General features: G+C 43.0%; 1 protein-coding gene across 1 annotated transcript in view; it reads left to right on the forward strand.

Moving 5' to 3' along the window:
* Positions 1-12648, forward strand: part of mtus2a (microtubule associated tumor suppressor candidate 2a) — a 44787-nt gene that overhangs the window by 26011 nt on the left and 6128 nt on the right. Inside the window, exons 5-9 of the mRNA XM_035178784.2 lie at positions 4764-4928; positions 7533-7631; positions 10604-10791; positions 10891-11016; positions 12521-12587. Of these exons, the coding sequence (XP_035034675.1) occupies positions 4764-4928; positions 7533-7631; positions 10604-10791; positions 10891-11016; positions 12521-12587 (645 nt within the window). The remainder of the gene's footprint in view (positions 1-4763; positions 4929-7532; positions 7632-10603; positions 10792-10890; positions 11017-12520; positions 12588-12648) is intronic.

The following is a 12648-nucleotide window of genomic DNA, read 5'->3' on the forward strand; positions in this document are numbered from 1 at the left end:
GAGAGATGCACACACTGGTAGTGCAGCACATTAGATGGGCCAATTAGATATGGCTGCCATTCTGTGGCTGACGAGAGGCGAACCAACATGGCAGCGAGTTACTGAAGCAGCAGAGCTGTGACAGTGAGGATGGGCTCAATGGGCCTTTTCATTAACTAATAACCTCTCAGCGTTTTTCATCCAACTCCATATTAATCACTGTTTATGACAAAAACACAGAGGACGTGGAAACAGGCGCATCAGAATCAGATAAACCTTAATATGTATGTATGTAATTCTGCTTTACACTGAGAAGAAAGATATAGTTGTCTATTTTTTCTCCAATAATGTACACAACAGAATCCCTGCTCCTCATCCACTCCCTCATTACCAAGGAGGTTATGTTCTCACCCCCTGTCCATTGGTTTGTCTGTCAACAGGATTACATAAAAACTAATCAACAGATTTCCACGAAACTTGGTGGGAGGATGGGACATGGGCGAAGAAAGAGGCCATTACATTCTGGCACCAGGAATATTTATTTTACCTACTTAGTTGTGGGTAAACACTGCAAGACAGGGCATTTTTGGACATTTTCACCAATTTCTGATGGAATAATTCTTGGTTCTTGATGGAAAAAATGGCTTTAGGTTCACTGCATCTAGGCTTTTCAACAGTCTCTACCAAAAACACTGTCTGGTGTTCTCCCAGCTGTAGACCCACAAATTATTTCTTCCTGTTGACATTTAGTGTAATTATTTCTCAGTTTTCAGTTCAGTGCTGTACTGCCTCCTTCACAACAGGAAAATAACTCCTACAAATGCTGATTTAATGGAATAATTATGAGAGAACATCACCAGTAACACTGTGTGGTAGTTGTAATTTGATGCAAAATTCAAGTATAACAAAACTGTTTTGTCAACACATGGAGCTGAGTTAATGAGAGGAGAAAGTTGATGCTGTATTTGAATATTCAAAAGCCGGCTGTCCAGTGTGTGGTTGGTGTTGGTTATTAAACATCCCCATTGCTCATTTGTTTTCTTTTTGTTCTTGTCTTTCTGCTTCTCAAGTAACAACAAAAATCAACTCTCACAACTACAGTGGCGTTTTAGATTTGGTGTGTTTTTACACCTGCCTTAAAGGTCCAAGGTGAAGGATTCAGGGAATCGCAGACGGTCTGAATAGATGATAATGGAATATAATATATTCATCACTAGCGTTTAACCAAGAGCCGTTCCTTGTTTGTGATGTAGAGTGCGACGGCTCCATTGGATCTTAAGGTAGAGAAAACATTTGCCTCCAGGCATTAGTCTAATCTTGAACTTCATCTGTAAACTATTCAAAATACCATTTGACGGTAAAGTACTTATATAGAAAGGAGCGTAACTCTCTTGTTGTCCATCGTTAAAATAATTCACGTCCTTGTCGGACGGAGCTTTTGATTGAATCTCCTGACGTCTGGGTCCTGGCAGAGGAGCGGGACCCTGTGGCTGCTGCTGTCAGCTCCACAGTTATCACCTAATCTATCTGTCAGTCCACAGCCCTGATCTTATCTCTGCAGGACCATTAGAGTTCCTGCTATATGTATGCAGCTTTAACCTTGACTGTCACACATATCAATGCAGATGCACAGTTGAGTACTTTGCATAATTGTGCCGCTTTGAACAAGAAGTCTGTAAATGCAGCGTTTGACAGCTGTTATGAAGTTTTGTTAGTTCAGATGAAAAGTAAGGATGTATTTTACTTGTTGTACCCATTTTTCACTGACACTGATTTACAGGTAATTAATGCTCTGAGTTTTATTGTGAATAATATTTGTTTTTACAAAGCACAAATATGTCTTGCTTTTTGACACATGATCTGGCTCTAATCAAATTTCACCCTCAGCTATTTGATGCAGATGAAGCTGCTTGTTTCTGGTGTCTGGCATTTGTTTAATTTTTATTTTTGGCTTTTTTGAAAACCCAAACAACTTTTGACACAGTTCTGCTCGAAGATACAGTTTTAGAGTGTTTAACCCAGACAATGTGATGTGTTCATAAACTGTGATCATAGCAATATATATTCTGATATGAAGAGCATCAGACATTTTGAACCAGCTTTGAACAAATGACAGGAAGCAACGATTAATGAGCAGAACAAATTATAGACTCTTCAGGCTTAATTACACACACTGTCGCCTGTACTGAGAAGTGTTGAATGAAGCTGACGTCTGTCTGTGAGAACATGTTCTCCAATCAAACTGGCTGAATTGAGATTTTTTTCTGTGAATGGACTGTAGCTTAAAAGCCTGGCGACTGATTTCTATGAAAAGGTCTCGGAGTGATTTTTTTAACTACAGAATGTGAGCGCACACACACACACACACACACACACACACACACACACACACACACACACACACACACACACGCACACACACACACATAAGGTGCGACTGGATGCTAACTGCAGTTGCACTAAACGTCGAGTCAGCATTATCCTCCTGGCATTAGTTTTGCTTTGAGGGGCGAGCTGCTCCAATAACACGGCCTCCCACTGAGCTGTGTAAACTGCTCTTTTGTTCTCGCTCTCCTCGTGCACACTGTCCCTCTTCTAATATCTTTGGTATTTGCCATACATCTTCTTAATATGCAGAGTTTTCTGACGGCTTCTCTGCTGCACCATCCGTTTATTCCCCCCTTCCTGGCTCGCTATGTCCTCCTGTCTGCTTCCTCCTGATCTCTTGCATCCCCCCTCTTCCTTCCGAGCTCGGTTATTCATCATTGGCTGACATTTTGCCAATCAGTGACGCACGTCAGCTTTATCTCACCGTTAATGAAGTGCATCTCTTCTCTTTGTCTAAGCCAACAAATTTCACGATCTCATATTCTATCATTTTCATTCCTCTGTTTTCTTTCTCTGACTGGCCGACGTCATCCCTCACTCTTCCCCTCTCTGATCCGCTCTCTGGGAATTTGATCGTACATACTTGACCTATGACCAATGAACATGTATCTGTTCATATCAACCAGTCAATTGCTCTGTGTCAATCAGACGACTGAGCAAACGCCAAATATTTCTATTCCGTCCATTTAAACATATGTATATTTAATCTATCATTTGAAGACTTTAGCTTGTGGATGTTGACAGCAGTAGATTCAGAGCTCAGTAACAGCAGTGCTGTGTCCTAGATCATATCTGAGGAGTGGACACTCTGCACATGCCCTTGACTGGTTAATGAGGAGGAGGCACAGTAAACAGCCTCACTGATCAGCACCTCGAGCTGCTGGGGGTCGACTAATGAAGCTTTGAGAATGTGGCATGCATCAAAAGTGCGGCGATGTACCAACGTGAGCAGAACATGTACAGACAGAGAGAAAATACCCGCAGGTATCGTTGTATATGCTAGAAGGCATTTTGATCTATCTGTAGATTTTATTATGTAACTGTCACTTGTGAACAAATTTTCATTTTACATTTAGGATTATCTGGAGTAAATTCCGAACCTTCTGATCAAGACCCTGGGTTGCACAGTAAATAGCACTAGTACTTTACAGGTGTGGTACAGTGTTGTCATTGCAGTGTGGTTGTGTACATTGCCTCAGGTGAAAGAACAAATCATCCACTGGCTGCAGGGTTAGTAGCTCGACACCTGCCTCCCCCGCTTTATATGTTTAAAGCAACACAATGTTGTTTTTTGCCTTTAATTAACAGATTAAAATGATTTTGATGGTACATATTTCACTATATGTAACCTACACTTGTGAAATGCTTCACTAAATATGTCCCCCACAAACAACCAGAGCCAGAGTTAGCAGTTTGCTATAAGAAAAAGCTATATTGGTATTCTTTGTGTGGACTACATGGCAGAACCAGAGAACAAACTGGAGAGGGCAATGTCTGAGGAATCGAAAAAAGAATCGAGGAATGCAGTCGAAGAAAGTGTGTTTGCATTCATTCGTAGTGTCAGTGATACTATAAGGAAGTGAAGGGCAGGCAAACGTTTGTTTCATTACTGTTAAGGTTTGGATAGATGAGCAGGATATACTCTGTGTGTGAGAGTACATCAACCACCCATCAGTCGGTTGTTAGATAGCATTACAGGCCAGGGTGAGTGACTGTCATGAAGGACTGTAATGTTGCGTATGTCTTTCTGTCCCTGCTTCTGAGTGGGTTTTTCTGTGGGTACTCCTCTTTCCTCCCACAGTCCAAAGACAAGCAGATTGAGGTTAGATTAATACGAGACTCTAAATTGAATATAGGTGTGAAGGTGTGAGTGAGTTGTTTGTCTCTATATGTCAGCCCTGCAGTACGCTGGCAACCTGTCCAGGATGTACCCCGCCTCTTGCCTAATACCAGCGGGGTTTGGCTCCAGCTCCCCCTGTGACCCTCAAAGGATAAGTGGTATAGATAATAGATGGATGGATGTGCTCATGTGGAAGCATTGGAATGTTTCTGTAGCGTGTGTGTGTGTGTGTGCGCCCGTGTGTGCGCGTGTGTGCAGGTTAACGGAAAGAAGATTGGGAGCAGCAGCAGTTAGACCCAGAGGTTACAAACCATTTCTCAGTCCAGTGAACCTTAATTCAGACATAACACAACCTATCAGATCGAAGAAAAACCAATATGTGATCCTATGAGGAAGAAAGAGACGGCAATTATGTGATATATATGAGATATAGAAAACCTGAGTGGGAGTTCTGAAGAAAAATCCTAACATACCGCATCTACGGTAACCGAACATTTCTTCATGAAAATTAATGAACGGGTAATCAAAATTCTTCATCTGCTTCTGTGTGTTTCAGATCTGAGTGTGAGTGAGGAGCCTCCTCTTCACAGAGTGACCACCAGCCCTCCGTCAGCAGATCAGCAGCGAGGGGCGCCGTGTCGCAGCAACAGTCTCCAGCCACCCTCCACCCCGGCTCTGCCCCGGCGCTACCTGCCTGCCCAGCCTCGAAGCTCCCCTGGAGGTCAGCAGGGTTACAGATTTTTGCTTTCACAAGGGAAACAATTTGTTTATGAAAAATATTCAGAATATTTATAATTTCTATGTGGACATAATGTAAACATCTGAGTGTGTATTTACAGGAACAATATTCACATGCATGTGAAAGAGAAATTTGAGAGATACTTCTCACATGCTGGTGTCTGCAATGATGCATTTATTGTAGGTAAAACTTGAGTATTTCATTAGTATTTCATTAAATCCACACAATGAAGTCATTAAATCCAGCACTTTTACTTTTCCACAATTCTCTGCCTCCTTATGCAGTGTAGCATCTAATTAAGCACAACTCTTGCTCTCTGGAGTTGTTCGAAGTCATTTGGGGAAATTCACACTCCAATAATAAAAATTACTGTCAGAAAGTACTGAACTACATTAGAGATATGCCGGGGTGGTTTCTCTCTTTATAGTGTGAGTTTATTCCGGTGCACTCCTGTTCATTATGACTGTAACACAATCTTTTTGTCGCTTTTAATGCTACATGGTAAAATATACAATTAAAGACTAAACACCACACATTTAATATGTTGTCCGATGTGCCGCTAAGAAATGCTGATAAAATTGTGAGGTCCCACTGTCCTGTCCTGTCTGTTCAGAGGAGGCTCACTGTCAGTGATGCTTCTCACACACGGCTGTATTTTCACACATTGAGGTTGACACCAGAAGAAGCCCTGTAGTATCACACCTCAATCACTCACACTTAACACCTGTCTTTAAACATGTCCGGTGACTGATTTAATAAACAAGCCAGAATCCTGTTATCTTTAAAATCACGTCTGAGACCAACACAACTTACAGGATAAAACACATTTTAAACAGCGAAACAATGTAGAAATTGTGTGTTTTTGTGTTTGTGTGTTATAAATTATTGATGAAGAAATACCTGAGGTGTCCCTGTCAGCCTGACAGTCATGTACAGACACTACTGTTTATTCTACTCTTGTCTCTCTGTCACAGTACACACTCATACATCCCATTAAACACACACACACCTTATCAGTGAATGACAGTGAATGACACTCCAGTTCTGCTGAGCCCCTGAAAGTTTCAGCCAAAAACTTCCTTTACTGACACACAGTCACATTCTGGCATAATGATCGAGTTCCGTTACAGTGGTCGACGTGCTGACATTCACAGTAGACATGTACACATAATGACTGTGTCACTCCTTTTTCTTTCACTCACAGGTTTGGCCAAAGAGGGACAAAAATCTGTGAGCGTGAAAAAAACTTTACACATAAAACATATAAAGACCAAATCTATGATCCAAATGTAAACGAAAACAATGTCCTCTAAAATTCAGAAAATATGTTTTGAATCTGCCGTCACTTTGAACATATTGACAGGTATATATCATAGTCTGTCAATATAGATAGAGGAAACAAATCTATTTTCTTCTGTTGAACATACATCAGTGTGATTACCAACTAAAACTACCTACAAGGGCAGAAACCATCTTTAGGACAAACCTTTTTTGTACATGTTTTATTTGTGTGGTCCATGTCCCACCCACTAACATAGAGGAGGCAGGGCTTATGACCTGTACTATATCCCGCCACAAGGGGGCAATTAGGATGATTTGGCTTCACTTGTATATTGAGCTGTCATGTCGTGCATCTTTATATACGGTTCATGGTTTGTCAGTCAGACAGCTGCAAAAAGTCTCAGAGGACTACTCTGCCTGTACATCCTCACAGAGCTGCTATCATCCCTGTAGACCCACTATCTTGTACAGCAACACCTGAGCAGTGCACACACACACACACACACACACACACACACTGAGAAACGCACTCGCACACAGTGTTTGTGCAGGCCTGAACTCTCTCTCCGGGGTTATACAGGGATTTGTTCAGGATCAGAGGCTTCGCTCCCAAAACAGGTCTAATTAGTTTCCTTTCATGGCCTCTCTCCTCCTCCCTTCCCTGCTTCACAACAGATTCCCCGCTAAGCTGCCCAAATCCACTTCTTCATTCACTATCATCTGTTTTCGTCCTCCCCACTTCTCATCATTCCTCGTGTATAATGTTTCAAGCCCAGCAATTTTTCTCTACGCCCACACACCTCACCACACGTCTGCGGCAGATGTAAGGTGACACATGAGAAGATGCGAGAGCTCAGAAATGATATTTAAAAAAAATATATTCAGAGTTTAAGATTCTTGTCTGTCTTTGCTTTAAAGTGTGACACAGGTAGCAAGGAGAAGATGGGCACGTCTGCTAGAGTACACGCTCGGCTTCTCTTTGACCCAGAGTCCCATGGGACGTAGTTATACTACGCAGCAGGGGGGGAGATAGCTGGAGATGAAAGCAGGAGGGTATAACAGAAAGATTGAAAAAGTTCGTAGGGAGGAAAATCAGCAACGAAATGAAAAAGAAAAAAGAGAGAGTGAGGAGTGGATGGGGACGGATCGTTGGTTTGATGCTTGTGTGAGGACGCGTGTTTGAATGTTGTGTAAAGTTCAGACACCTGCATGTGCTTTGTCAGTCAGATGTCCTTGTGTGCTTCTTTCTGATTTAAGAACGTCACATAACACACATTGATCGGTTGTATCTTCGTTCTCTGACAGTTGGCAGGAAGGAGTTTCAGCGGAGTTCAGAGGTCACACGTTCTCTCCCGTCCTCCCCGAAGAGGCTCGCAGTGGTTCCTCCCAAACCTCAGTCCCCAGGTGAGTTCACCTTTAGTTTGTATCATACATAAAGTTGCTGATGGTTTCTTTATTCGCCTCTGCACAACAATGACCGTGCAAATTTAGAGCAAAGAAATAAATCTAGAGATTATTCATGTATATGCACATTTTGTAATTTTAAAATCACTTTCAAAGTAAGACATTTGTTTGAATTATGTGTGTTGGTGTCATGTGGGCGTTCGGTTTGGTTCCATGTAGGGTCCGTTTGGCCTGGTGCTCCCAAAGTCCCTTGAAACGTTCCTTTAATGTGCTGAATTGAGTCCAAGATTATGAATGAGAAACATCAGGATCATGTTTGTCCCCTCTCTGTGACTCCTACCTCTCCTTTCCAATCCCCTCCTCCCAAATCTTTCCAAAAACAAATCCTTCATATTTATTATGAGCTGTTCTCACTCTCTACACACCCAGAAGTGGTTTGCATCCATCTCAGAAATATGTGGTGCTGGGCCGTACACAGCTTCAAGCAGAAATTCGTGATGGTTAGCACTTTCTTCTATGCTGGGATTTGATCTCTGCAGTCTGAACTTTCCTTCCTTCAGGCTCTGCACTGGTAAAATCATTTTCTTATAGGATTGCAGAGGGTCTCCCCATCTTTCCTCGCAGAGTTGACACACATCTCCTCAGGCTACACCTCTGTTTTTGCTCACTTTATACTCACTGCTGTAACAGCTCAACCCTTCTCCTTACTTTGTCCTTGTCTCCTCCCACACACAGTCATAAGATAAAAACATGTTTCTCAGCTTTGTAACTTTTCTCTTGTTTACTGTGATTTACCGTTCGTTGGACCACCCCCCAACAATTTGGGATTCAACGTTTTGAACAAAAATGTATGCATTTGATGTTGACGAAAAACCAATGGCCATTGAGTGAAGAGGTTCAGGTGACCGGGCGGAGGGAGACTCAGTGTGGGGGTTCTGTCTCAGGCATCATTCCACCTGACGAGTACCTAGAATGAGACATGCAAGACGTATGCACCAAACTGAATAAGAAGGGATGAGGGAGGAAGGGAAGAGAGGATGAAGGGATGCGGTTAGGGATGAGGGAAGAAGGTTGAAGGGATGAGGGAAGGAGGATGAAGCAATGAAGGTAGGGATGATGTAGAAGGGTGAATAGATGAAGGGAAGAGGATGAACGGGGGGTAGGGATGAGGGGAAAAGGATGAAGGGATGCAGGAAGGACAATGACGGGATGAGGGAAGGAGGATGAAGGGATGAGGGGAGGGATGAAGGAAAAAGGAGGGATAAGGTAGAGGGGTGACAGGATGAACGGAGAGGGTGGGTTGAAGAGTCTGAGACAAACGAAGCGTGTGGACCGGGTATGTGTCGGCTTGACAGGTGATTAGAGGTGTGGCCCTGCTCCTGAACCTAATTTAACCAGTTAACTTCAAATGTTGACACGTTGAAGCGGCTCTGGACAGTGTGTCAGCAGAATGACAGTGTGTTGACGTGAAACTAAAATTCTCCTCAGCCTAAAAATACACACACTTCTCTGCAGCCCACAGGGTCTGCCATCACCTTTTCTCATTGTTTCTCACATCGTTATTCTGCTTCCATCAACCCCAGTGTTATACACACTGCCTCCGATTCTCTCACATAAACTCATTTAGTATTCACAATATTCTAACTCTAATTTCTCAGGTAGAGTCTACCGATTTCAAAGAGTGTTTGAGAAAGTGTGTGTGTGTGTGTGTGTGTGTGTGTGTCCCCGCAGGAGAGCTAGACGTCCTTTACTAAAGATTTCTGGCAGTCGCTTTCAAAGACGGGGAATCCTGATGAAGATGTAACACGGACACATTTGCACTTTCTCCTCCATATTTTTTAGAAACTCATCTTCTGCCTTTTCATGTGTAGTTCTTTCATTTTCTCTCGGCACAGACAGGAACATCCCCTTGTTTCAGGTTTTTATTTGCCCACACACACTTCATACCATTAGCTTCATCACCATTATCATCATTCAGCACCCCTCAGGTGTCCTCGACTCCCACCTAAACTGCATCTCGTCTCCCCACTCTCTTCTCTCATTTACCTCGTGACCCCCAGACCACTCCTCCCCGCCCCCCCGTTTTATCGCACCACAGCCTCCCTCTCACCGATCTCTCACTCATTACTTTGGACCCCGCACCCCAAGCCTTGCCTCCCGTTGTCATGGAAACCATTGCCGCCTATGCTTCACCGAGCCAGAATGAGACGGCGAGGCAGGTGACGCGGGGCTACAGCGATTTTCTTGATCGCGTGCTCAGACAGCCACGCTCTCGTGTGGTCTCTCTTGTGCGTCTGTGTTTACATTATGACGATTTAAAGATTTGAGCGAATTGCGGCTATTCAAATAAAGCAGAGGTGATGCTGTGTGTATCGACACTCGTACGTGTTCACACTACATGACAAGGTGACTCACATAGAGGTTAATCGGCCTGCCTGTATGTCAACTGCAGCTTAATAGTCCCCCACCCCCCAACCCTCCAAGGAAAAATGGCCTTCACGTGTTCATGTGTGTCTGGCCTTTGAATCACAGCCATCGTTAATACATTAAGCATTGTTTAAATGTTTTTGCAGAAACGCAGTGTAAACAATAAACCCAGACATGCATATGTGTGGATGCTGCAGCTCAATCATTACTTGGGAGATGAGGTCGTCCATCATGACAAACAGCAGACTGGGAATTACCCCGAGGCTTCCTCTGTAGGAAGATTCAATTAACTTACTATCGTTTGTCATGTGAACACAGTCATTAGCAATAGGTCAGGTCAAATCTCCTCTGATTTAATACTCATCAATTCCGTTATTGTAGATTGATACAGCTTGGCATAGTTGGATTTCTGAATTAGCACGCAGCTAATTAATGAGATAATATTTTTAAATTATATGTATTGACATTGTTTTTCCTTGTAAAACACGTGCGGGATAATTGTGCTTGTTTATAATGTCCCATGTTTGTTTTTTCGTTCCCTGCAGTCCAGTCTGGGCAGCGGCCCGCAGCAGCGGTGCGAGGGTCTGCTCCCCCGGGGTCCCCTCGCCGCGTGGCCCCCCTGAGGCTGCAGCAGGAACAGCAGGAAAGCCTGCAGAGGGAGAAAGAGGAGGCCCAACAGAAAGAGAGGGAAAGGCAGGCGGAGGAGAGGGACAAAGAGGAGCAGAGGGAGGAGGTGAGTCGTTGAGAGAATCTGCAGCTTCGCTTGGGAGCTTTCTTTTGTCCATTTCTGTTTTATTCTATTCTTTTTTTCTTTAAATTCTGTGTCACTCAGGTTCAGAGGCTGCAGGGACGCTGCGAACAGCAGGAGAGGCAGCTGAGAGCTCTGAGAGACGAACTGAGGAAGACTTCCTTAGGTCTAGAAGCCTTCATCATCACCACTCAGCATTACTGCCTCAAGGTAGCCGACTATAATGATACAGCGGCGACACCTGCATCTCATCTATAGATGTAAAAATATATTTTCTTATTCAAATTCTTAAATAATTCTTAAATCTTAGTTTAAGTGAAGATTTACCTGAAATGGTATATTACTCCTTAGTGAATAGTACAAACTATCATCATCATCATCATCATCATCATCATCATCATCATCATCATCATCATCATCACCACCATCATCATCATCATTAAGGCTATATCCTCTACAATGAAACCTCTGATTAACAGGAGATGATGTATAGGGAGGTTCCCATGTGGATATAACACTCACACACACACACACACACACACACACACACACACACACACACACACACACACACACACACACACACACACCCAGGAACTCAAGACCACATACAGTATTTAACACCATGAGGTGAGCATGGTCAGTGAGCAGCACAATGCGTGAGAGTGTGAAGGGTTCTCCAGAGTTCAGTGTGTCACCGTGCAGATCTCTGTGCCCAATCGTTCAGGCCCCGTTATACTGCTCCCAGACTGCTGAGGGACTGTCTGTCTTGTTTATGGTTATTGCCACAGTCTGACCGCTGCAGTCACTTGACCACAGTGCAGATGTAAGAGAAGAAATTGTTGTAATGGAGGCCCGTGTGAGAAGGTTTGAGCTCCCTCTGCTGGCCTCAGTCACACACAACAGCAACAGTACACCTGGTGGACATGAGGTGAAGTTAAGAGCATTTCAGGATCTGGTCTACTGAGGTCTTCATATAATGATCTCTACACATAATTATACACAAACATATAATTATACTCTGGTTTCCTATTTCAACACTATGTAACCTTTACTGAGCAACAGCGCCCTCTGCAGCCACACGTGCTGATCATATCTGTTGGACTTTGTGTCTGAGCAATTTAGTTGTTTTCATGTGGAGATAAAACTACGCCTGTCATTGTGTTGAGTGTTGAACTGAAACACAACTGAACGGTGGATATTACCCATGATCCCCGGCTTCCTGAACCAGAACAACTGCAGCTTGAACAAATATTCAAAACCTTCTTTAGAATTCTTGATATATTAAAATGTAATTGTTGGTTTTTAGTGACCTCGAAGTCTTTTTAACTGATCCACAGTTCATCATTGCTCTTGAACTCGCTGGGACTAAATGTTGGATCATTCTTCCAGTTCCAACTCAGTGAATTTTGAAGCTGCTATTTTAAGATAGTTAGTTTAAAGCTAAGAGTGTTTATTGTGGTATATAGTAGTAGAGTTAGTAGGGACTCAACAAGAATAGGAACAGGTTTTCTTATTCCTTCTGGCTTATCCTTGGTCTGTTTTGGGCCACATGGCTCCATTTCTTTTTTCAATGACCAAGAAGCTGTCTTATTGCATTACAGATAGCAATTTCACCATTTACAGCCATACTATATGTATACTATTTGTATGAGTGGTACTCGGATCCTGCAAGATGCACTATACAAAATGCTGTTTTATTCCAAATTTTCAGAATAAAACCACAGAGGAAAATGAAAGGAAACTGTCCATGGAAATGCAAAAGATCAGAGAGGAAATGGGTAAGTACGAGCCAACATTTCATCAATAAAAACTACAAATCCGTCAAAATCAGGTAACAGC

This window comes from Hippoglossus stenolepis, chromosome 15 (assembly GCF_022539355.2).
Source record: "Hippoglossus stenolepis isolate QCI-W04-F060 chromosome 15, HSTE1.2, whole genome shotgun sequence".
Lineage (NCBI taxonomy): Eukaryota > Metazoa > Chordata > Actinopteri > Pleuronectiformes > Pleuronectidae > Hippoglossus > Hippoglossus stenolepis.